This window comes from Mchenga conophoros, linkage group LG6 (genome assembly GCF_057382185.1).
Source record: "Mchenga conophoros isolate Kocher_MC1m ecotype Shallow Benthic linkage group LG6, M_conophoros_male_GT1.1, whole genome shotgun sequence".
Lineage (NCBI taxonomy): Eukaryota > Metazoa > Chordata > Actinopteri > Cichliformes > Cichlidae > Mchenga > Mchenga conophoros.
In genome coordinates, this window is record NC_140531.1 from 23,767,378 (window position 1) to 23,794,279 (window position 26,902).

General features: G+C 42.0%; 1 protein-coding gene across 12 annotated transcripts in view; it reads left to right on the top strand.

Moving 5' to 3' along the window:
* slit2 (slit homolog 2 (Drosophila)) overlaps positions 1-26,902 on the top strand; it is a 103,151-nt gene that overhangs the window by 62,315 nt on the left and 13,934 nt on the right. For 3 of the 12 annotated variants that reach the window (XM_085276887.1, XM_085276889.1, XM_085276898.1), the window contains exons 7-31: positions 1,068-1,139; positions 1,361-1,524; positions 1,920-2,058; positions 4,131-4,202; positions 4,386-4,457; positions 7,501-7,572; positions 7,803-7,946; positions 8,609-8,772; positions 9,127-9,150; positions 10,363-10,380; positions 11,690-11,840; positions 11,953-12,027; positions 12,240-12,383; positions 13,173-13,316; positions 13,431-13,597; positions 13,676-13,808; positions 15,787-15,855; positions 16,225-16,296; positions 17,225-17,296; positions 17,413-17,484; positions 18,974-19,137; positions 19,513-19,545; positions 20,919-21,043; positions 21,363-21,460; positions 24,090-24,229. In XM_085276887.1, the coding sequence (XP_085133013.1) occupies positions 1,068-1,139; positions 1,361-1,524; positions 1,920-2,058; positions 4,131-4,202; positions 4,386-4,457; positions 7,501-7,572; positions 7,803-7,946; positions 8,609-8,772; positions 9,127-9,150; positions 10,363-10,380; positions 11,690-11,840; positions 11,953-12,027; positions 12,240-12,383; positions 13,173-13,316; positions 13,431-13,597; positions 13,676-13,808; positions 15,787-15,855; positions 16,225-16,296; positions 17,225-17,296; positions 17,413-17,484; positions 18,974-19,137; positions 19,513-19,545; positions 20,919-21,043; positions 21,363-21,460; positions 24,090-24,229 (2,600 nt within the window). The remainder of the gene's footprint in view (positions 1-1,067; positions 1,140-1,360; positions 1,525-1,919; positions 2,059-4,130; positions 4,203-4,385; positions 4,458-7,500; positions 7,573-7,802; positions 7,947-8,608; positions 8,773-9,126; positions 9,151-10,362; positions 10,381-11,689; positions 11,841-11,952; positions 12,028-12,239; positions 12,384-13,172; positions 13,317-13,430; positions 13,598-13,675; positions 13,809-15,786; positions 15,856-16,224; positions 16,297-17,224; positions 17,297-17,412; positions 17,485-18,973; positions 19,138-19,512; positions 19,546-20,918; positions 21,044-21,362; positions 21,461-24,089; positions 24,230-26,902) is intronic. The other 9 variants (XM_085276891.1, XM_085276894.1, XM_085276893.1 and 6 more) reach the window with 7 other exon arrangements.

Consider the following 26,902-nt stretch of genomic DNA (forward strand, 5'->3'; position numbering starts at 1 on the left):
CACTAACAGCAGTACAGTATAGAACAGCTAATTTCCTTGTTGACCTTTCAAAGACTGCATTGCCTATGCAGCTCCCCAAAAGGAATGAATTGGTATATTTTGAGCAGTGGCACTAACGCCTGGTTCTGTGGTAATGCTGTCATTGTAGAGGGTGCTTGAAGCAGGGGTTCAGGAAACGAAATAGGAAAGGCAAATATAAAAAGCAGAGAATATGCAATTGTTGTTGGGGATTGTTTCTGAAATAAAGTTAAAGCACGACAGTTTTCTTTGTTCACCAACATCTTGAGGAGAGAGAGAGAGCAGCTGAGGCGTCGCTGGGGTTTTAGATTTTTGCTGTATTGGCTAGCAATTGTGCTTCTCTATCATTAACCAAAACATCTTTAACAGTATTTTCTGTGTCACATTAAGGATCTTTCTAAGAATAGTATGTTCTTTCACGTGCAGGGCATCCAGGATTTTTTCATTTGTAAGATGACATGCAGTCCTGACGTGTCTTGAAATAAAAGTGCCCCTACTCTTCACATAATTTGTTAATGGGGCCATTAGGCACACAGAATGGACACTTTTGTTGTCCTGAATGCCTGTAATATTCATTTTGCTTTGATTTCAAAGTCAGTCAGTACCTTAAGTGGGCACTTTATAGCCCGGCCAAAATCAGAGCTGTAAGCAAACGTGCAAAGGTATGATCGTTCGATCAGGCAAATAAACTCTACCATCTATTTGTATCTGATTTCTAATGATTCAAATGATTTTCTGTAGTCTGAGCATTCCAGGAGCGAATAAATGGATTATGTTTTAAGCCGATGTCTAAAAAGAAAGAAAAAGAAAAAGCAAGATTAAAGGCTCAGTAGCTTTCCATTAAATGTGATTTATTACAGACCTAATTAGAAGCTAACAAGGTAGTGCTTTGAACACATTAATATAAAAGAGTTGTTTTTTGATTGTTTTTGTGTTACATTACAAATGCACTGTATGACACTGCAGCCTCTTTCACAGTAACAGTAAAATACTGCGGGACAGATTTTCTGCATATCTGTAATATGCTGTGTGTTCACTTTCTTCTTTAGCACCCTGAACAATAACAACATCAGCCGACTGTCTGTGGCCAGTTTCAACCACATGCCAAAGCTCAGGACCTTGTAAGTGGCATCTCTGTGTATTTGGTACACCTCGCTGCCCTGAGGGGAAGGATTCTTCCCATCCGTGTCCATTTGTGTAACAGATTGATTGATGTGTACTTGCAACTCTCTCTCTCTTCCCTCCACCCAACCTGCTCCTGCCTCCCCTGTCATCACACTTCTTATTTCTCTCCTTCCCCCCACCTGTTCTTGTCTGTCCCATCTCCTCCTCTGTCCCTCAGCCGCCTGCACTCCAACAACCTGCAGTGTGACTGCCACGTAGCCTGGCTGTCAGAGTGGCTGCGACAGCGCCCCCGGCTGGGTCTTTACACGCAATGCATGGCCCCTCCGCACTTGAGGGGGCACAACGTGGCCGAGGTGCAGAAGAAGGAGTTTGTGTGCACAGGTAGGTCGGGTTCACCGGTTTGCTTTGCTGTCTGTTTTGTGACTTCCCTCGGCTCGCTGTTTCGCAGTGGCAAACCCATCTTTTGCTTTGTCTCGTCTGCTTTCTCTCATTACCTTTTTTGCTCATGATTTTTAAAGACTGGGATGAAGGTAAGTGGCTTGTCTTTAACTCTATGTGCTGCATTTCCTAAAATATATATCCTCGATCTGATTTTCTGTACAACACGAGAATAGAAAACAGTTGTAGATAGACAAGGTCACATCTAAGGACAGGATATTTCCCTCACTTGCACAGTTGCTCTAGCCGTGCTGCAGATTTTTTTTCTTTGCCTTTGGGATTTACTCAAAGCATAATCTGTTATCCGTGGATAATATTGGCCCTCTGTCTCTGTGTAGGTCACCAGTCGTCATCATCTTCCTCCTGCAGTGTGTTACAGTGTCCGGAGTCGTGCACCTGCAGTAACAACATTGTGGACTGTAGAGGGAAGGGTCTCACAGAAATACCCACCAACCTGCCCGAAACCATCACCGAGATGTAAGACCTGTGATCCAAGTAAACACGTTTGCTTCCAGCCGCTTTTCTTACACACACAAAACTCCCACATCCACACTCGGAGCAGTGATATTTGTCCTGCTCTTTCACTCTGCGTCTTTCCATTTTCCCTCTTTGTCTCTTTCCACCTTTCTGTTTCACTACTTCTCTTTGTGTGGCGAAATAAAATCACACATCTGTGAAATGAGAAAGCCTGGTCATGCAGCTCCTTCCTGCTTAAGAAAATAATAAAGGAATGACAAAAGAAGAACAATTGAAAGATTAATCTGAGAGACGAGGTGGATCATATCGCTATCTGTAAGTGAGAATCGGAGCAAAGTGGAAGGAGAAGAGCCAGCAGATTTAACAAAGTCCCAAAAAATAAGACGTTGATTTAAGATTTGAGATTTGGACTTCTTGAGTCAGACTTAAATGGACATCACACTGCTGCTCTTTCTCTTTGTTTCCCAACAAAGAGAAATAGCACAACACAATCTTTAAATGTGATAAAGCACTCATGAGAAGACAATTTATCGCAGTCGACAGTTTTTAACAATTGATTTCACTTCATTATAAAGACAGTCTTTGTCTATTAGACTTCTCTCTTCCCAACAGCTGGGCTAAGCTGAAGGGCTGACAGTCTTGAGACTGGTTATAAGATCTGTGGGCACTGCAGAGGCTCTAAAGGGACAGGACTCCCTTTAGACCACGGCCACTGGCAGCGATGTGGTGACCAGAGATCTGAATGTCAGTGAAAATGTAGCAAACTGCAGTGCCAAGAGACAAAAGAACTGCAAGGTGAACGACTAATGTGACAGCGAACAGCAGTGAAGTATACCACTGATCGACATGCATGGTGCAGGTGGAGAACAAAGTGCTGAGTGCTGTAAAAGTACAAACAGACCATAACGTCTCTACACGTCTGTCACTGCATCAGATCGCCCCCTATATTAAATACAGATTTGTGACTGGGACATGAGTTCTCAGATGGCATTCCAGCTCTGCCATTAAAACCATTAAAAATTTTTATATTTCTCATTTTTAAAAACAATATCTGCATTATTTTGAAGGTAAAGCTTTGGTCACCATGACTATGAAGACATGAAGCTTAACTTGGACTTCTCGCTCTCAAAGTCACTTCACTGATTTTGAGACCCATTACTTGCTTTGATAAGAACAAAGACCCCCGTTTAATTTAACTGCTAAAAGACGTGTTTTTCAAGACTCAAGATCAAATTTAGCGTTATGTTTTTAACATCTCTGGGATTTGTGCCGCCCTAGAGCAGAATGGCGACCTGACCCAGCTTCACTGAATTGGATAAAAGTTCTATTTGTCTCCTTTAACTTAAGACTTTTTAAATGCTACAGGAAGATTTGGGGCATAATTTGGACTTCTCTTTACTTAGTTAAGACCTGGAACTCTTTCAAATGGCTTGAAACCTTATGTAAGACCTACAAGACTTCAGACATTAACTTCCTTATCGATTTTAGATTTTATTTGGACTTAACATAGCGGAGCATCAACTTGTCTAAATTTACACTTGACTTGGCCTTGTCCTGATTGATTTTAGGCTTTAAAAGGACTCGTTTCTTTTCACTTCAGACTCAAAACAGCTGAAACCACTATAGAACAGGCACATTATGGTTCGTATGCACAACCAGTCAAAAATGTCAGCAGTGAAAAGTTTAGAAAGCGAGAGAATTTTTCACAATGAAGCTGTTGTTTTTGTTTAATTTGCTGTCACAGTGAATAAACACTTCTTTCTTTTTTTCCACGTCTTTTCACTCTAATGGCATCGTCAGATCGATGCACAGTCAGACCTAATGGAACACCTCCCAGATGTTACAGCTGTGTTTTTGTGTGTCCGTCTGACTGTGCAGATGTTAAAGAGGGCAAAAGATCAGAGAAATGTGGCAGACTTTGGCAGGGCCTATTAAAGGGACTTATCTGGAAAAGTTTCCCCTTAGCCATAGCCCCCGGGGAAAGAGCAGCAGCCAACAATGGAGCAGAGATAGCTCTGTGATAGGGGAATGTTAATGTCGCTTCTCAATGGTCTGTGTGTGTTTGGTTCCAGACGACTGGAGCAGAACGCCATCAAGGTGATACCAGCTGGGGCCTTTTCTCCTTATAAGAAGCTGCGCAGGATGTGAGTAGATGAGGAGATGCGTGTATTCTGCACCCTGTCAACCATCCACAAAAACTTTTGTTGCCGGCCACTTTCCAGTTTGTGTTGACCTCCGTGCTGTGCTTTCTGTGTTTCTCTCTTCCTCACTGACTCTCTGGTTTTATGCTTCTGCTTCTTGTTCCCTTCTCCTTTTGTTTTTTACAGAGACTTGAGTAACAACCAGATATCAGAGCTGGCCTCGGATGCCTTCCAAGGTCTGCGCTCTCTCAACTCGCTGTGAGTATTGTGTGGTGTGTTTATATTGAAGTTGTATTTTTTTAAACACTCTGAAGCACCGCTTTGAGGGCGCAAAAAAGTTTAAAATCTGTTTATGCTCCATAACTTCCGTTTATTTTTCACTTTTAGCTACTGCTTTTATATTTTATGTGAATAATGCGCTCAGGAGTTTAATATCTGAGATCTGTTATGGCCATAACATACTGAGAAAGAGAAACAGGAAACACAAACACAAACACTTGGATTTTCCCACAACAGTGTAGCCAAATTACAGCAACCTCTTCATTAGGAGTGAAAACACAAAGCAAGCCACACCTGAAATGATCCTCAAACTTTGGACCTCGCAAACGTTTTAATTTCCCAGTAACTTTGTATAGGAGAGCTCCTTTTTCCTTGATGGTTGGGAACCATGTTAAAGTTCCATTACTGCAGATACTGACGGGAGCGTGGGACCGAATATGGACAGGGAAAAAACAATAGAAATAGCAATGCACTTCAGAAGTTTCATCAAAAGTAATGAATGGTAAATGGTCTGTATTTGTATAGTGCTTTTACTAGTGCCGCCTAGGGACCCCAAAGCGCTTCACACACCCAGTCATCCACCCACTGGTGGAGGCAAGCTACAGTTGTAGCCACAGCTGCCCGGGGGTAGACTGACAGAAGCGAGGCTGCCATATCGCGCCATCGGCCCCTCTGGCCAACACCAGTAGGTGAAGTGTCTCGCCCAAGGACACAACGACCAAGACTGTCCGAGCCAGGGCTCGAACCGGCAACCTTCCGATTACAAGACGAACTCCCAACTCTTGAGCCACGATCACCAATGAAGCAACAAGATGAAGATTTTCCTGACAAACTCTTATTTTTCTTTCAATATTGTCAGTAGATCATTTCTCTCACCACTGTATCTGTGGTGCTGAAGCAAAGTTTGGATTCTTATCTGTTTTTTAATTCGACTGCAGTACTTTACATTTTCACCTTTTCAGCCAAGAAAACCAAGACTGTAAAGGAAAAATTTAACAATATTACAGTGCCTGGAAAACAAATTACCTTCAGCGAGCAGCCAAAACATCTAACCAAGCTATCCCCAAGATTTGGTTTCATCCAAAAATCATTTTTTAATTTGCAAAAAAAAAAAAAATCCAGTTTGAATAATAATTTTGTGACACTTATCATCTGATTGCTTGTGGTTCTTTCCTTCTCATTGTGTTTATAAGGATAGAAACTACACCCACATCTGTGGAATAAACATACAAAACATAACGCACAAAACAAAAGCGTATACGTGTTTAGCAAAAGCAGCGGTGCTGCTGGCTTTCTGACTCAGCTCGGACCATCTGCTTTGCGTGTGAAGCTGCGGGACGGACCGTGGAGAGAGGAGCTGAGGAGGAAGCGAAGGATGGAGAGTTATTTCATGAAGGAGTTACATTAAGGTCTCGTCTCTCCATAGTCAATAATTCATAAATGCTGAATTGCTGAATGGAGGCTTCTGCCACCTCATTACACATTCGGCACAGAAAGAATGGGACACACCGATTCATGCTGACACACCACATGCAGCATGGCCTTCGCATTAAGCCACACTGTGTATTTATTGTGCGTCAGTGTTTGGTTAGAGAGGGTGTAAATGAGCCATAGGTGGCATCTGCGCATGTGTCCGTACGCGTATGCGTGTGAACAAGCAGAACTGTATGTGCTGACTCGTCTGTGAGACATAAATGAAGCATCCGCTTCCAACGCCGCGTGTTTCCCAACATCGGTTCTCTCAGGGACGGCCACTCGGCACAACGAAATAAAAGCCGATCCAAAACACATGTCTTCAGCCTGAATACACAACTCATCTGTTCACAGGGCATAAAGATGTCTCCTGTGTGTGTGTGTGTGTGTGTGTGTGTGTGTGTGTGCGCGCGGGTGCGTGCGTGCGTGCGTGCGTGCGTGTGTGTGTGTGTGTGTGTGTGATTGCATCTGAGGTATTTGTTGGGGCAAGGCTGTGGCAGTCTCAGCCTTCTCCTGTTTCTGTAGCACTTTTGGTGTGTTTATAAAAAAACAGTGTGCATTCCTAACATAACACCACAGCCAGATTTATGGACGTTATCTTAATTTTTTATGATATTTAAATGAAAAGTGATCGTCATGTGTTATATATCATGTACAGCCAGGTACGAAGTCAGATTAAGTGATTGAAGCTTTTTTTTCCCTGTGTTTCTGTGTTTTCTTGAGTAAAAAAGCCAAATGCCTTCCCTCTTAGTAATTTCTGCTGAATTCTAGTTAGTTTGTGTCACTTGTGCAGATTTAATCTAAGACATTTTAATGACCATAATTCTTTAGTATTTGGTTCTTAACAGCTGAGTACTTTAAACTTTTTTTTGCTGGTTATACGTTTGTGTTGAGGAAAGAAAATGGGTTTAATTATTATTAAAAGTGCAAAATATTGTTCAAGATCATTGTCAGCCGAGTGTTTTCAGAAACTTTTCTTCACTTTCTTCAGAAGTATTTTGTCAGTTCATGTTTTCTTTATGCTTTTAAACAAATGCTCATCCAGCAGCTCTGTCGGGCAAAGGTTAACATATCACCTCATACACAAATGGTCCATAGTTCGAATGCTAGAGCCCAGATAAATGGAAAGTAGTGCTGTGGGATACTGCAAATAATGGCAACAATCAAAGTTACTTTTACTTCCATTTTTTTAGATGTAACTACTTTTTGTGTTTTACCAAAGATTTCTTTAGATTGCTCAGTAGGTGATTTTGTAGTTGTCAGTCATTACCAGTACCTTGAGCTATTACAGCCAAGGTACTGGGCAGCATTTACAATAAAAACACAACGCACACAAAAAATCATGGGCGCTGTATTCCTTTTTTACACGAGTTTACACCAAATGCACTCATATTTTCCCACATTACCGCTTTAGAAAATATTAATTTTGCAATTTTGGTTGAGTAAAGAACCAAATAACTGGAAACAGACACAAGACAAAAAGAGAGGTCTGACTCCCTGTACGATCTAGGTTGACTGTTGTTATTAATGTTGCATTTGTTTTCTGCAGGGTACTATATGGGAACAAAATCACAGAGATCTCCAAAGGACTCTTTGAGGGGCTGTTTTCTCTGCAGCTACTGTGAGTAGAAACACACAGACGAGCACAAAATCAGTCGCATTTGCATCTCATCGATATTCAGCGGAAAAGTGCTTACCTCAAACATTGTCATCAGAGTTGAGGCATCATGACTGAAAGCCGTCTTCACTGACTTGCACCATTTGAAACACTCGTCAGAGAACGATAACGGGGTGAGCCTTCATTTCCATTTCTCCCACTCTCTCTCTCTCTCCTTTGTTCTGTCACTTCAGGTTACTGAATGCTAATAAGATAGCATGCCTGCGCGTGGACGCGTTTCAGGACCTTCACAACCTCAATCTGCTATCACTGTATGACAACAAGCTCCAGACCATCGCCAAGGGGACTTTCTCATCTCTAAGAGCCATACAAACACTGTACGTATGCACACACTCACACACACACACACCAGACTTGTAGAGATAAATAAGGAAATGCAGTAACCGGCAAGCTTTATAAATGAGCAACCGCCGACATAAACAAAAATCAATTACGTTTTTGGAATAACGTACCAACTGTTAAAAAATACAATTTTTGTCTGTACAGTACAACAGCAGTTTCTTTGCCACTGTTAAGAATTTAACTAACCTCTCTTATAAATCCGTCAGTCAACATGAATGCTTCAAAATGGGAGGGAGGCAACATGCTCTCAGTTTTATTTCTTTCAAGAGACTCAATAGACATTCAACTGAGGAACATCTTTTTGGCTCTAACTATAGTCTCCTGTGTAGACACTTATTGCTCTGTTTCTCATCACTGGTTAGTGATTATAACAGAATATAACAGAAGAATAATTATTGTTATAACAAAGTGATAAATATACAGACTCCTTGCAGTCACACACCTCATATCATTTTTAAGAGAAATAAATCCAGGTATTTGTTCTGGTCCTTTAATTTAAAGAATAAAATAAAGGTTTTTGATGTAAACACTGTTCCAGTATCAGTCTTTGAGCTGCTGTTCACATACGTGGTGCTATTACACGCTCCCATTAGGCTTACCTGAATGTGTTTTGTATGTTCTGTGTGTCTCTGTGCAGTCACTTGGCGCAAAACCCCTTTATCTGTGACTGCCATCTGAAGTGGCTGGCAGACTACCTGCAGGACAATCCCATCGAGACGAGCGGCGCCCGCTGCACCAGCCCTCGACGGCTCGCCAACAAACGAATCGGGCAAATCAAGAGCAAGAAGTTCCGCTGCTCAGGTACAGACACGCACACACATGCACTTCACTGCATCTACACACATACAGTAGCTTGCACAAATATAGCTAGTGTAAATATGGTACATAGTAGAGGCTAATTCTTTCTTCTTCTTTTTTTACATTTCTGATCTACATGCACACACAAGACAAGCTGACCTCTCCTCTCTTTTCATTCTGTGTCTTCCTGCTGGGATTTTCCCTCAGCCTCTTTCTACTAACCTCATCTCCCTGTTGTTTTTAGCGTTTTCTGGGATTTTCCACACGTTTCATGCCAAACCACAGCCAGAGTGGGTTGTCTTTTAGTGTAGCTTTTTTTCTTGTTTTTCACTTTGACTCTCTCTGTCTCTCTATTAGCTAGAGAACAGTATTTCATCCCAGGTATTGTACAATGAGCATGAGTGTGTGTATGTGTGTGTGTGTGTGTATAAACCACTGTTTGCTCACTCACAGCTGATGCTTCACACTCGCACATCCTCGACGCTTTGAGTGACTTGCCCTGTCCGACACCTATTCAATGCCAAAACATGTTCTGCTAATGGTCTGTCATGCATTATGATGCACCGCGTCTAACCAGACACCAGATAATCACACTCTTGTCCTTGCACTGGGTTTTCGATGGTTAACGCAACCTTGATGATCGAGGGAGGAAAAACAGTTGGATTAACAAGCTTGGGTCGCTGTCAGCTGGGCTCTGTCTGTCTGGCTAAATGAAAGGACCCTGGTGCAGCGATCACAGAGACTATATTTAATGCCAGTCCTTCTTGATTCTTAGCAAATCTAATGACAGCTAATGTATGAGCGTGTGTCTGTGAGCATCTGCGTTTGTTTTTTTCGCTGCAGAACATCAAAAGGTCACACAGTCATCATGCTCAGAGGGGTGCTGGGAAATATGTAAATGAGACATGCATATGAGATCAGTAGCAGGGCTAAAGGCGGTCATTACCACAGCAGCACACAGAGGGGCCACGAAGTGTGTTGCATGAGAGAGCGTGCGCGCAAGCGTGTGTGTGTATGCGCGCACTCACTGCAGTCATTAACTCTGTAGCTCACCGGGGGGACAGAGGTTTCAAAGCCCAGATACCACATACGGGGCAAAGCTGAATAATTTAAGAACATTTTCGGTTGAAAAGTTGAATAAACATGTTTTATTCTGCGGTCCAACCTTCATATTGCGGCTAAGATCAATTCACCTAAAATCCTCTCGTTTGCATTTACACTGTTGTCTTATTTCAGATCCTACCTCATTTTTCTGTTGTTGCAAATGAGGCTCTTTTATCTGTGTATGTATGCTTTTTGCCTCACAGTCTCCCCAGAATAGGTTTAAATCGCGCCGTGCTTCGACTGGAAGAGGCCGGGACGTGTGTCCATAAATGTACCCGTTCTGTGTCACGTCACGCCAGCACGATTCTCGCTATTCACGAGTCATTAGTCCTTTAAATGAATCACTGCCTGGGGTCTGAACACGGACTGCAGCACAAATTGCAGCTTTTTTTATTTGCACTCAGTTTTTCATCAGCTTTTTCCCTTCCTGTTCAAATAAACGAGTGAAATCCCTTCTTCTTTCTCCTACTGCCTTTCTAACACACTCAGGAGTACACCATGTCAGCTGTAAGTAACACACACACCCCACACACACACACAAACGCACAAGGCTCTTCGTCCGCTCTGAATCCCTCACCTCTCGTCCCTGACCGGCATCTGACCTTTGACCTCAACTGCAATGACCCTTCTGTGACTCCTCTTGTCTTGTTGTTCACCATCAACAACGATGCGACGAGAATAATAATTACAATTTACACTTTAGCGCACAATGGTTCATGTATTTTTATCTTGTTTATATACCTATGGGGTGTGTTGGAGTGTGTGTGTGTGTGTGTGTGTGTCTGTGTGTGTATTACCCAGAAGTCAGGGCTTCTCTTGCATTCCGTGCTGCTGTAACTCTCCTCCCACTCCTCCGTAACAGCTGCCCTGTTCCTGCTCTGCTTTCTGTGATGTAGATGTCTGTAGATGTTCCTCGAGCCTTTCCCTCTATTCCTGCAACTTTTTGAACACCTTGTCTGATATCCTCCTTCTTATCATTTTTCCTCTCTGTCCTCTCTATTCGCTGCAAATTACACATTTCCAGTATCAGGTGGCTTCTTCGTTCTTCTCTCCTCCTTTCTCCTCCCACTTCCTCTCCTATGCCTCTTTTCACGTTCATTCTCCCCTCAGCTCCTTTTCTCCCTTCCTCCTCTTCCTCCTCCTCCTGTCTCCTCTGTCCTTCCCACCCCTGTGTTCCAGCGGAGGAGCAGTCAGTCAGCAGGTTGTTCCTTTGTGCTTGATCTAACCATGTGGCTGCCAGGTTCCTATCGTGGAACATGGTTCTTTCAAGCACCATGGAACGGCCCTGCAAAACCCTACAGCATGGCGCAAGAGACAGCAAACTCCTGTCACTCCCTGCAAGAGTGTGTGTGTGTGTGCATGTGTGTGAGCTTGATTTAGAGCCTCAGTGTCTGTACAGTATGATAGATGACTCCCTGTATGTGCATGAGCATTTTTCTGGTGAGATCTCAGCTTGTTTGTAGTCTGACAGGGCAGAAAACCTCCAATATCTTTGTTCTCGTGTGAGTGCATGTGCGTCTGTGTGTGTCTGTCTTGATCTTCACAGTCTGTGTAGCTTCCTGTTATTTTGATTCCTTTAAGGCTGCGAAGCACAATGCAGCATTTTGAGCCAAAGCTTATGGGGATTGTTGCAAATGATTGTAATCAGCTTTCTTTTCCTATGACGAACAAAAAAACAAAAAAAAAGCAGCACAGCCCTTGAGCAGTGTCTCTAAATTCTGCTATTGTGCTGGTGTTTCTATCGGGACCCGTGCCAGTAAATGCTGGGGTTTGACTCTTGCACATTTAGTGACACTGCGGTTATGATTGTGACCAGGTAACGAGGATTACCGTAGTAAGCTAGGAGGCGACTGCTTTGCAGACCTGGCCTGCCCTGAAAAGTGTCGCTGCGAGGGCACCACCGTCGACTGCTCCAACCAGAAACTCACCAAAATACCTGATCACATTCCTCAATACACCACCGAGCTGTGAGTCACGCCGTGTTTGTCTGCTACAAAGTGCATCTATGTGTGGGATAGAAGAAACCTCAGAGCCTCTTTCTCTTTGTTTCTAACCACCTCTACTTTGCTCTGTTCTCAGGCGTCTGAACAACAATGAATTCAGTGTGCTCGAGGCGACGGGGATCTTCAAAAAGCTGCCTCAGCTGAGGAAGATGTGAGTCAGACATGTCTTTAATGTAACAAGGACGTAACGTCACGAAGTCACACTCGGGTCACACAGAGGAAAACTGCGACAGATGCGGATATAGAAATTAAAATGAACTATGTGTGTTTCTCTCTATACACGTAACCCCCCACCCCCTCTTTACATCTTTCTTTTCTTGCTGCTCTCTTACTTTCCTTCCTCCTGCTTCCCGCTCTGTGTAGTAACCTGAGTAATAACCGTATCACTGACATAGAGGAGGGAACGTTTGAAGGAGCTTCAGGGGTCAATGAGCTGATTCTGACCTCCAACAGACTGGAGAACATACACCACCGCATGCTGAAGGGACTCAGTGGCCTCCGCACACTGTGGGTACACACACACCCACACACTCACACATATGCATATGTATTAAGTATGCCAGCAATATCCAAAGACGTTCCCACATACTGTGACACTGTCAAACACAGAATAATATGAGCATGCATAATTCACCAGGTAACACTGCATATTTAGGTTTATGTAATGAGCTTCAGTTAATAGGTAATACGATCCACATGAGGCTGTAAAGATGTTTATTAAGGCATATAATTTTACATTTTATCTACCTTGACAACAATCAAGGGCCCATGCCATTTTTTTCCAGGGGTCAGGGAATAAACCACCATTAACTCTTAATTAATATATAATAATTAAGACCCTAAGATCCTGAGGAAACCAATGCAGATTAGATTTTTTTTATAAAGTCAATAGTATCAGTCTTAATAAAGCAAAACTAAATGCTTATTCAATTTAATATGAGCCACTGGTTAAACTCAAAAAGTGCAACTGCATTGGTCTCATAAACAATTAGAGGAAGGTCAAGGCTTTTAGTGACATTCCTACACAGTTATAAAGTGTTAATAAGTGTTACTGTTTATGATCTTTAAGACGTATGTAGTGTTATGTACATATAATTTATAAGGAATTATGTGGGGATTTTTTTTAGTTATTAGCTATTAGTTAATCGCTATTAACTACTGCAAAGACCTGAAAATAAGGTGTTATCTCATTAGGGTATAAACATAAGTGTATATACTTAACTGTATATACATGTATACTACATACTTAACTGTAGCACAGGTTAATTCATTCACTTTTTTCCTGTGTGTGGGTAGCATGCTGAGGAGCAACCGCATCAGCTGTGTGAGCAACAGCAGCTTCGTGGGGTTGAGTTCGGTGCGTCTGCTGTCACTCTATGACAACCAGATTACCTCCATGAACCCCGGAGCCTTCGACACGCTGCACTCCCTGTCCACACTGTGAGTGTAAACAACACAACCCACAAATGTGACAAATATAAATGCAAAAAATAACAATAATAACAATAATAATAATGCTGAGCACCCTCATCACCTTACTTTCCTACTCTCCAGAAACCTTCTGGCTAATCCTTTTAACTGCAACTGTCACCTGGCTTGGCTTGGTGATTGGTTGAGAAGGAAACGCATCGTCACTGGTAACCCCCGCTGCCAGAGTCCTTACTTCCTGAAGGAGATCCCCATCCAGGATGTAGCTGTCCAGGACTTTGCCTGTGAAGATGGTGAGATGGAGAAAATAATAATGATATTACACGTCTCTCTAAAACAGCTTTTTTATCCCTAATCACTTTTACCATCAGGTAATGATGAGAACAGCTGCTCTCCGGTGCTGAGATGTCCAGCTGAGTGTTCCTGTCTGGACACCGTGGTCCGCTGCAGCAACAAAGGACTCACCACGCTGCCCAGAGGCCTCCCCAAAGAGACCACCGAACTGTGAGTTTATAACAAACACACCCTTTAGTATAAAGCTTAACCAAACTCCACATTTTACAAGCTGCAATCATAAAGTTCCCTATTAAATGTGCCTGAAAACATAAAGAAACATAAATTATTTAAGATCAGGTCCAGACCACTTCCAGGGCTTTGAGATAATTGTTACTTTTAGTTTGGTCCCTTAACACTTTCCCTGCTAATGACAAAAGCAATCAGTGATTTCAGTTGTTGACTGCTTGCACTTCTACATCTTGTTCAGAGAACAAACATTCCACTCTGAGTCAAACTGACCCAACGCTCATTACAATTAGAGCTGAATCTCCAGCTGTGACCCACAGACTAAACAACGATTGGCAGTTGAAGAGTCCACAAACCAACAAAGCATCCTTTGCTTCGTTTTTAATAGATTCACACAGACAGTTAATCCACCAGGGTCAGGAACGTTTAGTGGATCTGATCTAAACAGTGGTTCGTGCCAGCGTGCAATCCTGCGCTGGTGCACTGTAGCTAATCCCAGACTGAATCTGTGATGCTAAGATCAGTTAAGGTCAGTGCTCCTTGGGGCCACGCCACCTGCTTCAGCACTCATTGTTCATCTTGTGGCTAAAGATAGCTTTTTATAGCTTTGGCTGTATGTCCAAGGTCTGCATCAGTCGTCTGATGCAATATCATGAGACACTTGATAAATTATCTCTGCAGTGAGACTGTGCAGATGTAGAGCTAGAATAGCAGTGTAATGGAGGATACAACGAGTGAGTCTGGCAAAGAAATGCTGTCCTCTCACACCCCAGAGGCTGTCCTGAGAAAAGTAAGGCCATAGCAGAGGTCAGAGTCAGAGTGGATTTCAGTAGTGCCCACAGAGAGCTCAAACTTATGGTGGATGGAGGAAGTTGAAGCCGTCTTTGACTTCAGAAAACCTCAGATTTATCACGCTATGCATCTGAATCAATCTCTTACCTCACTGGAGCTTGAAATGTTCATTCAGAAAGGTGGAAAACCACAGAAACACATGCTTATAGAGACACAGAGACACAGGAACTGTGAACTTAAAGAGAATTTTATTTCTCAGAAAGTCATCTGAAGACATTTGTGTTGTAATAATAATTTTGATTGGTATAGCTGTGTACCCATAATAATCAAAAACTATCCCTCATTTAATTTTGATTGTCTTTGTACCTTCCTGGATCACTTCCGCTTCTGATCTGACTATTAGCGATCGTGCTCCTGAGATTTTAAACCAGATCTCACACTTCCACAGAGTAAACATTAAATTCTGTTTCAGCCAAAAAAAATGCATATACAGTAGATGAAGATCATTAAGACGATCTTGAGCTGAGACTTTGACACAGAGAGTGTTTTTTTAGCTGAGGAGTTAGTGTACTTGAATTCATTCCAAAAAGTGAAAACTATTAAAACAGATTTATACTGGAACATCCTGAGTCATCCATTTAAAACTGTGGCACTTGCCAGCTTGCACCAGTATTCAGCCATGAAGCCTTGAGACCTAATTTTAATCAGTCCTGAAACTTTCTGATCACACTTGGTACATAAAGTCCTGCTCAACAAAAAATCCCTAATGATCAGAGTATTATAATCTTGAATTAAATATCAGACCGCAGCTTTAGTGGTATTTTTATTCATTCTACTGTGTCTCCTTTGGGGGACAAGGTTCTTCCAGTATTAACAAAGACTTAATTAATATGCTGGATTAATAGCACATTGTCACAAAGTGAGAGATAGGATCTCACCCGTGAATGTGTGTATGTCTGAGCGAGAGACGCCTGTGGGGATATTAAACTCCAGTGTTTATTATGGCTGCAGCAGTAATGACTGCTCACACTGGTTATGAGGAATTTCCCACATGGTTAACACTTCATTTTCTCCCTTCTCACTTTCTCCCTTTGTTTACCAATCCTCCTCCATATTACCCCCGTGTTCCCTCGTTCTTTGTCTCCCACGCTGTCTTTCTGACTCTCAGGTATTTGGATGGAAATCACTTCACTCAAGTTCCCGTGGAGCTCTCCAATTACAAACACTTAACGCTCATGTAAGTCTCACCCGTAGCACCTCAGTGGAGAGATATTGTATACTTTCACACAGATAATTAAATCCCACTTTGCCAAGTTTAGTACGGTTAACACACTTTTTTTTTTAACGCAAAAAGAAAACACTGAAGGATTGGGATTTGGTCTGTGCTTCCTGCACTTTGCTTTTAATCACAACTAACAGACTGAACTCTGTGTTGAATCATTTTTGTGACTTTGTTTGGCCCTGATGTGGTGTGACAGTCTCGGTACGATAGACTAAAGGAGGAGCATTACAGAATCCATAGTCTGTGCACGCGTGTGGGTTTGTTCACGCATGTATGGACAGTGCTGCCTGTGTGGGTTTTATGTATCTGTTGTTTCCTTTCCAGTGATTTGAGTAACAACCAGATCAGCACGTTGTCCAACCACAGCCTCAGTAACATGTCCGAGCTGCTTACCCTGTGAGTCTGGCTTTACATATGCCTTTGTGGTGTGTGTGTGTGTGAGTGTTTGTTTTTAGGCGTAGTTGTGACTATGTGTGGACAAGAAGCTCATAAATGCTCAAGTAGAAGAAGGCCTCAAAAAAAATCATAGCAGAAATCAAGAAAGGGTGACATGACCGCATGTGATTTTTAGCCAGTCCTAAGAGAGTCAGGGGAATCTCTGAAAGATTTTATGGCCACAAAATAACCATCGATGTCATAAAATACTGGCTTCACCTAAACTAGTCCAAAAATTCACTTTAGTCAGACAACGTATGTTTTAAAGTGCTACTTTATTACAACAACAAACTATAGAGTCTGGCTGAGAGCTCAACACCCTGCCCCACAAATATATTACATACAAAACTGGGGAACGATGAGTAAATATACAGATGGATGTTGGACTGGCGGAGGTGCTTAACAGCTGGCATCAACTCAGGGCAGCAGGGAGAGCAAAGATCCAGTGCAGCTGGAGATGCTGCCTTGAACTAGCTTGCAGCTTCACTTCATTTTTAATAATATATAAAGAATCATTTTGAAAAAATAAAACAGGAAAAGAGTGGAAGGCACTGGAGAAAACAGTACATGATATATACATCTGAGAGCAGTTTCTCCAGTTTATAGTCTGCGCACCAGTGTGATAAATGTTTTGTCTCTTAGTTGCTGTAAATAAAAGAAACAAAATACACATAAAAAAGGAAGAAAACTTGCACTCTGAGTGCTAGATCACTGCCTTGTGAGACCTGCATATGAATGAGTGTATTAAACTGTTCATGTTTGCTGCTTTGCCTGCTTATCTCAGTCAGAAGTAGGATTGTGTTCTGAATTGTCTTGCTGCATGCAAAGATTTCTTGGGGAAAAAAATCTGCCTTGTGTCCGCGCTAAAATGTTAATTCTGTCTGCAAAGAATTCTGAGCTACAACCGGCTGCGATGCATACCAGAGAGGGCGTTCGACGGACTTAAATCTCTCCGTTTGTTGTGAGTATCTGAACTTTCTGATCCTGGGAAATGTCCCAGAGAGTCAGATTAGTGCTGAAGTAATCATCGAATCGTTTTTTATTGTATCTCATCCTGTTTCAATCACGTTTTCTTAGGTCTCTTCACGGTAATGACATATCACTGATACCAGAAGGAGCCTTCAAAGACCTGGCATCGCTTTCCCACCTGTGAGTAACACGCAAACACAGAAACATCACTGGTCATGTGTCGCTGTGTGTTGGAAAAATCTGCCCTTTTTTTTCCCTTATAAAATAACAAATCAAAGAAATACATAATCATCGTGAATATATCTGTCCAGTAACAGCAGGGAGCTGAAAAACACAAACAGAACAAAACTTATAATTAAAGTTGTGACGCGTCGTCAGACAGGATGTTACCCGGCCATCTGCTCAGTGACCTCTATGAATGTCGACTGGAGGTCCTTTCTAGCATTGGGAAGATCGTTCGCTTTAATTTTGTGTGTTTTCCTTTACCATTTACAACAAAATATAACAAAGAAGTGGTTTATGCAGATGCCACATCCTTGTCCAGCTAACTGGTCATGCCATCAGTGATCACACAGGATTGTTTCTTGTAGCTGAGTAGCAGAGCGTCAGTGGTGATATGCGGTCACAGCTCAGAGGTTTACAAACAATTTTCACAATGAGCCAGGTATGCAATTTACACAAAGGTGGGCCTGAATGGCATAAATGTGTTTTTTATACGAGTATCTGTCTTTGTATGTTAAATGGACATTGTGTGGCTGTGTGATCACAACACTTTCAGAAACATTCAATAACAGAATCCATATTTTCCGGTCAGGTGAGATCCACATACTAACCACTTAGCAATCTAAATAGTAGTTATAAGAAGAATACAATGCACTGTGTTGTAATTTGGGGCAAATTACCAGGGATTTTCCCCCCTGGTAGTTAATGAATTTTCAGGGAAATCTGCTAAAATAATTAAATGCAAAACATAAAAAGCCCACTCCCACTGTGACGAGGACGCCCAGAGCAGAAGCAGAAAAATCAGAGAGTCATGATTATATATTCTAACGAGAAGTCCATGAAGCAGAAATATTTTGTTGAAAAGAAAACAAGCTGATGTAATTCAATGAGGTTTTGTTCTGCTTTACTTTATTTTACTGTTGTTTTCTTTGAGTGTTGCCTCGACAACGATCTCATGGCTGAAATGAACAAAAGAGAAAGACATACAGAGGAAGAGTGCGAGCACTGGGTATTGCTCTCATTTTTTAGTGCAGTATCAAAAAAACTAAGCAGGCTGCAGAAAAAGCACCGTGGTCATACAGGGTGCAGATGCCTGGTGAGTCTACGTGAGGCGCTCACAAGGATCAGCACCATGGAGAGTGCTTGTAACAGACAGTTCTAATACCCAAGGCTTTATATAAAATGATGGTGTAGCCACCATGATGTCGCCCCTTGGTTTTGTAGCTGAGGGTTGTGGTTGTTACCAGCTTGGGTTTTTGAAACCAGACGTGACAAGGAAAGGGTGGATCAGAGTGACAATCCAAACACCGCCACTCCCGAAAGCTTCATGGTCGACTTTATTTAACACCGAAATAAGTTGATCTAACAGTGACACTGTTACCACCATGATTCAAATGCTCCCAGTTATTTCTTCTGCTGTCTCACTTTTTGTCCAATCGGCTGGCAGGGCTCTGGGCGCCAACCCTCTGTACTGTGACTGTCACATGCAGTGGCTGTCAGACTGGGTGAAGAGCGGGTATAAGGAGCCTGGCATTGCTCGCTGTGCCGGGCCCGGCGACATGACGGACAAACTTCTACTGACCACACCCTCCAAGAAGTTCACTTGTACAGGTAAATGGACATATTGTAGTGCAGCAATACAATGCTTTCCAGGAGCTAGACAAAGAAACGACACAATACAGTTAAATCAGTGTCTGGTCTTGTGCTAGCAAACATACATACACTTGAGGAGAACTCCCAAAGGAGACCACAAGTTGCCAAAAATCAAAACAGCACTATGTATATATTACACTTACTGTGATATTGTTTTCACTGGGCAAAAACGTTAATGTTAATTTTAACATGTATATACTAACTCTATACGTTTCCTTGAGATTCTTGATGCTTGAAAAATGCTACTGTTAATCTTGAAACCTTATTCTATCACTTAACTTTGAACACAAGACTGAAATCTATTTTTGACCTAATCTGACTGACGCACTGTAGAAGTCCCCGGGCCTTGTGGTTTTCTGGTGCCAGGTAAAGTATCTTATAATGGTATTTTCTACTCAATCCCAGATTCTCCAGTTTGAGACAGTCCCGTCCCAGTTTTCCTCTCTGTTCAGTCAGAACCGCTCCGCTTCCCTTCCAACCCTCATGTTCTGACCAGCATTGTGTTCTTGTGTTTTCTGTACATGATATGGTTCTGCAAAGAAATGTCATCTTTCTCAAGCAATACTTGTAATATATGAGCAAGTGAAACCTCCTCGTGATAATACTAAACAACATAGTAAAAGTAACCAGACGCTTTCTTAGATACACCTTGCTAATGCACAGTTGGACCCCTTTTACCTTCAGAAGTGCCTTGTTTCTTCGTGGCACAAATTCAGCAACGTGCTGGAAACATTCCTCTGAGACTTTGGTCCATATCGACATGATAGTATCACACAGTTGCTGCAGATTTATTGGGTGCACATCCATGATGAGAATCTTCCATTTTACCCAGATGTGCTCTGCTGGATTGAGATTTGGAGACTGTGAATTCATGAAACCAGTTTGAGATTAGTTGAGCTTTGGAAGCAGCCATCATCAGAAGATGGATACACTGTCGTCATAAAGGAATAGGCATGGTCATCAACAGTACTCAGGTAGGCTGTGGTGCTGAAAAGATTTTAAACACCAAAGTGTGCCAAGAAAATATCCTACACCACCAGCCTTAATTACTGATACAAGGAAGGATGGATCCATCCATTTACCCTAAAACCATAAACCTGGCTCCTGGTGTGGTCTTCTGCTGCCCTAGTCCATTTTCTTCAAGGTTCGACATGCTGTGCATTCAGAGATGCTATTTGAGAGGTTATTTGAGTTACTGCTGCCGTCCTATCAGCTTGAAGCAGTCTGACCATTCTCCTCTGATCTCAGGCATCAACAAGGCATCTTTGTCCAGAGAGCGTCAGCTCACTGAATCTTTTCTCTTCTTCGTTCCATCCTTTGTAAACCATAGAAATGGCTGTTTGGGAAAGACTGAAGTATTCACATTCAAAGTGACTTAAATCACCTTTCTCTCCATTCTGATGTTTGATTTGAACTCAAGCAGGTCATCTTGACTGTGTCTATGCCCCTGGATTGAGTTGCACATGATTGGCTGATTAGATATTTGCCTTAACGAGTAATTGAACAGGTGTATCTAATAAAGTGACCAGTAAGTGTATATAGAATGCAGGGTAAAAATCACCATCCTTGTCTTCTGCAGAAAAAGTTGACATTTGAAGCTTTTGCAGCTGCCTAATAATGTACAGCCCTCTGTGTAAATCTAGTCAGTGTTCCTACTCTCCAATGTGCCAAATTTTATGCATTGTTAATCATCTCTCCTGTGTATATGTTTTATTTGTGTGGATTGGTGCACCATATAGGCCCAGTGGATATAAATATCCAGGCTAAGTGTGATCCCTGCCTGTCCAACCCCTGCAAGAACGACGGCACATGTGCCAATGACCCTGTGCACTACTACCGCTGCACCTGCCCTTATGGATTTAAGGTACACCCAGCATAGAAAGCAAAAGGAATCATATTCACCTGCTCTTTCAAAGCATCTTTTATAATCACTCACTGGTAGAAAAAAAAACACACCCATGAGACAACACTTCTTATCTTTCAAAACTCATGCAGAGTACAAACTTACACATACAGACACGTAGAAAGATTATTCCTGCGTGAGCCAGATGAATACATCTGTGACCGAGTGTAGGGATAAGAGACAACACTTTCAAAGTCAACTGATGCAATAGGTGGAAATTTTAAGAAGCTTTTGTTGTTTGAGAGCGCTGAACATATGTGTGTTTGTGTTGTGCACGCAGGGCCAAAACTGTGACGAACCCATTCACGCCTGTATCAGTAACCCATGCCAGAACGGTGGAACCTGCCACCTGAAAGAAGGAGAAGGCAGCAACTTTTGGTGAGAGACATTCGAGATATTTTATCCAACCTGGTTAGTCTTGACCGTCAGTTTACCCGCAAGTTATGTTAAAGAGACATTTTCCTTAATTCACACACAAATATCCACCTGTTGTGTATCAGGAGGTACTACTCCACCTGTGAGGCTCTGGAGAGAGCTTTTTAAAGTGGACTCTGATGATGAAACTGGCTGGGACAAAAAAGAAAGCATTGCCGTGTTACATCTGAAAGATGTGAGCATTTACCTGATGGGGCGCATTGCATTATGGGAAATCCAAGAAAACGCATTAATGGATCAAACATTTTTTAAAGGAACTGCAATGTCAGAGCCTCACTTGCATCAGTTCTGACCTCTCTTTTGAACATTTCATACAATAGTATTCTAACTCCAGTATCTGTAGTCCTCTATGTGCTACAGGCCCCTCGGTGTACTCGGTGGTACTTAACTTTATACATTTTAAGTAGTGTTTTGTAAGGATTAGGGGGATAGAGCTAGAGGACATGTGCTCAAGGTGCTAAAGTAAAACTTCCTTTTCAGAATAACAGAACATTTATGGCTGTTTCATTCTTGGAAGATGATGGAGCTGAGCGAAAATACAAATAAACATCAATAACTGTGTTACCGCAAAGCATCTGTTCATAAAACCAACCATCCAGAACACCATACATCACCGATCAGATAGCAAGAGAGCACACGTGCAGGTAATCTGTGGTTTCTCAGCTGATTCCTCCATCAGTGATGCTGCACCGGTAATTAGAGGTGGTGATGAAGTTACGGGAGGCGAATGGCTCAGGAGACTGGTTCTTTTGTGTCTCCAGAACAAAGTGGACAGACCCGCTGTGAGAACTTTCTTCATTAGTCTATTTAGTGTTAACTGTAGGGAAGCTAATGCCTGTTTGTGTGCTCGTTCCGAGCAGATCTTAACAACGTACGCAGATGATTTAAGAAACCCCAGCTCCTCCCGTTTGTCGTCCTCCATTTCTTTGCCCTCTCTCCGTATCCTCTGCTGCCGTTTCTTGTCCATTTATGTCCGTATTTCCATCGGTGTATGATTTCTTTTCCCTCTCCAGCACAGGGGGTGGAATATTCATCGTGAAGAGCTGTCGCCAACTATATAATGAGATATTAATCCACCCGAGTGTGTGCCGCATAAGAGCTCTTTATTAGACCCATAATATAGCGCTCTCAGTGTGTGTGTGTGTGTGTGTGTGTGTGTGTGTGTGTGTGTGTGTGTGTGTGTGTCATAGAGAGAGTGTTGTAATAAACCTGAGTAGTAGTTACAGAGTTGAGGCACGCTCACGTTAACAGAATAATGACTCTCTTCTGGGGATATGTAGATGGAGCTGACTCTGCCGTTATGAGCAGCATGCATGGATAGTGTGTGTGTAGGTGTGTTTGTTTATGTGTGTGTGTCTGTCTGTGTGTGTGTCAGTGAGGGGGTGGGGTGGGGACGGAGGGGATATTAAATATGTCTGATATTCACAGGTCCCCACATTCGTGCAATGTTTGCTATTAGAGCTGCAATGATTACTCAATAAAATTGTCCACCCACACAAAATTAGTTGCTGAATATATTGGCAATTATTCAGTAGTAATCAACTGCTTACAATCATCCCCACACTGGGCAGAAAATCCCTACCTGATGTCTGTTTGAGGCCACTGAGAGTATTGGCGAGAACAGCCGAACACGCCTGTGTATGAAGCTTGATAGTGTGTGCAATGGGACCTAAATTATATGTAAAATGTATTTATATACCCACGAGGGGCTGCTCTGAATAAAATCATGGGATGAAACTCCCAGCTGTGTGCTAATGCTGCCTCTGTGTCTCTGGTTATAGTTGATCAAATGCTACAGCGTGAATACTGACAGGGACTAGAAAGAGAGCATATTCCTCCCATGTTAGCGTCGCTTCGTTGACTTCCTGTTAAATCCAGAATCAAATTTAAAATCTTTCTCATCACATTCAGGCCCCATCTTATCCTAAAGACTTCATAGTACCATATACCCTCAATAGAGCACTTCACTCTCAGGCTGCAGGCTTATTTGTAGTTTCAAGGGTGTTTAAAAATAGTTGAACCAGCTCCCAGTTTTGGATTCGAGAGACAGATATCCTCTCTACTTCTAAGATTAACCCTAAAACTTTGCCTTTTGATAAAGCTTATAGTTAGGGCTATATCAGGTGATCCCAAATCCTTCCTTATAGGCCTAGGATGCTGATGATGAGTGTTTTTTCTTCACTCACCTGTTTGAGCTCTCTAGGTTTGTATACACCACTTTGCATTGAATCATTAGTTATTCATCTCTGACTCTTTTCTACAGTTTTTTGTCCTGGCAAGCTAACAAGAAATTAAAGTTTAAGCACACCAATGCAACCTTTATTTTTTCAACAAAATTACTAAAATAATTATTTTTTTTATTTTCGGGATAATTTACCAAATATTTGCTCTCTTCATCTTATCATAGATGAAAAATCGATGGATTTCCCTTCTGTAAATCCTGTCTGTTGTTAATCTAATAAGGATGAATCAATAGTTACATTAATGTTAGAGCTCAGTGTAGTGTATGTGACCCTACAGGTGTTTATCCACCTATTTATGAGCGCTTGCATCTTTCCGTGTTTGATCTCAGGTGTGTGTGTCCGGAGGGCTTCGAAGGTGACGCGTGTGAGATCAACATTGACGACTGTGAAGATAACGACTGTGAGAATAACTCCACCTGCGTTGATGGAATCAACAACTACACATGCATGTGCTCACCAGAATACACAGGTAACAATCACGAACGAAGAAGGAGCCGATGTTGGAGGCTGGCATGTTTTCCCCGTTCTGTATTCCTATTTTATTTATTTCTTTAAACACAGAAATACAGGACTCTCCCTGATAATGCAGGGATCCTGTAGGTTTGTGTCATAGCCATCAGTTTTAGTTACTTCAGTGTTGTGTTCTTATTTTTTTTGCATGATGTCGGCCACTAAAATACTGCAGTACCCATAGAGACAGGCCACCATTACCACAGAGAAGAGGTGTGTCAGAGGAACAAATTAGAGCATCTGAAAACAAAGTACCATACAATATTATGCTTAGAGGCATGAATAACAGAATTTTGTGGCTCAGTGACTTGAAATTTCTTACCAAAGTGCACCTTGGGAGTCAATCAAAGTGTTACGCCACTCAGCCCGTAAAGAGTGAAAATCATTTCTGGCTTAAATTTTGAAAATCCTGCCTTCAAGAGTTGCAAAATGAGACAAATCAGTGGCTGCTTAAAATACGCTGACCCCTTTTATGTGTTCACAATGGACCACGCACCCGCACAGGCATCAACATCAACTTCTTTGTCAAACTGACCCAAATTTTAATCTGAGGACAATCACCTGCCAAGCAGCAGTTTTCTGAAGGTTGTGCAACGTGACTGTCAGTGAGAAGTTCTGCTGTTGTATCTTAAGGCCTCTGGGGGAGACTTCATAAGCATAAACAACCTGAAGTGTGGTGCTGTGAAAACAGTTTTTGGCCACACCAGCACACCAGCCTGTCTGTGTCTTTGTATTCTCCAGACACTTCCAGTACTGGAGGACACGTCTGAGGAGCTTGGAAAGAAAAGCGTCTGGACTTCTTTAAGTTTCTTGAAGACGTTTCACCTTTCATCCATCTCTGAACAGAGGGGGTATCTTACGATACCAATTGTCTGCCATCTATAATCCAGTTTTGAGATCCCTTACCAGACACCTTAACCTTGGATGGTACTGGAGCCATTTTTCATCCACAGCGTTTTTTAATATTTGGCCATTTTCACTGTGTTGAATAGAATATAGCCAAACCTTCCAACCCTTTTTTTTTTTCTTTTTTCTTTAGAATTGCAGTCTCCGTTTATTAGATTAGCTTAAAGTGGCTAAGCTACAAACCGGCATACACATGACGCGCTAGAGCCATAAATCGCCCCATTGAAACCCATTATAAACGCTATTTTTCACTGCACAATTATTACCATTAACGTAGTGGCGATGGCTTAAGTTTCGTTTTCGTTCTGTAGTCAGGACCTTAGAATTGTAATTTTTTTATTTGGCCACCGGGTGGCGCCCTTGCTTCACATTTGACCCCTGCTGGAAAACAGCGGGCTGCTTAGACAGACCTGCGGAAAATGAAGCCTGATTCCCGGCGTGCAGCAGCGGCTTCGCCCGCTGATCGGGCGGGACCATTTTTTGGTCCCCAGGTTGGCGAGAGGGTGCATTTTTTTTTCAATCAACAGGAAATGACGTATTTGTTGTCACGTGGTATCGGCGTGTGTGCTGGAGAAAGGACTCCGACCCAACATGCCCCCGGTGATGGTAGAGAGTTACACCGGAATAAGGCACTGCTTTCGGCTTAACGTAGCAGGGCTGGCCGCCTGGAGACTATTTTCTGCTCTTGCGGAAAAAAAAACCAAGTCGATCGAAATTAATGTTAGTGCCATTCTTTGGACCATCTAAAGGCCTAATTAAAAGTACAATAAAATATAACTTTCGAATGTATTTTATGGAAAATATTTCATTTTTTCGTTTTTTTCGCCAAAAAAGCCGTGCGCTCATGTGACAAAACCGGGATATAAAGGGTTAAAATCCGCGAAATATAATTAAAACTTTATATGAATATTTCAGGGAGAAGTAGTTTTAAAAGTCTGACCAATTTAAAGTGAAAAAAAAAATATGAATATATAATTTTTTTATAGCACCTTTTGGGGAATTGTCCTTATTCATAAAGGTGGATGCATTTTTTTAAATGTGCTCCTGCAAAAAAAATAATGGCAGGTCAAAATGTATGTTGGTGCCAATCTTTGAACCATCTAAAGGCCTAATTAAAAGTACAATAAAATATAACTTTCAAATTTATTTTATGGAAAATATTTCATTTTTTCATTTTTTTCGCCAAAAAAAGCCATGCGCTCATGTGACAAAACCAGGATATAGAGGGTTAAAATCCGCAAAATATAATTAAAACTTTAGATGTATATTTCAAGGAGAAGTAGGTCTAAAAGATTGGCTAATTTAAAGTGGAAAAAAATATTAATGTATAATCTTTTTATAGCACTTTTTATGGCGTGGTCGATTTTTGGCTCTAGGACCTCATAAGGGGTACTTTTTCTAAGACCATCCAAGGTTAACATCCACTCACATCTTGGGTTATTTGTTCTCAGCAAGCCACATAACAGGTTGGGGCAAGGTCTCACAATGAGTTCACCCGAAACCTTGGCTGATTGTGACCCACACCCATTTTCACACCTTGGCTTGAGTAATTAGGCAGAGGATCAATAGGGGGTCCATGACCTTCTTAGGAACACCCCCACTAGGGCTGGGACTCTCCACCAGTTGCTCTTAGAACTGAAGAAGCTTCTTGGATGAGAGGTGAAACTTCTTCAAGGAAACTTAAAGAAGAAGACTCTTTTCTTTCCGAGCTCCTTAGACTACAATG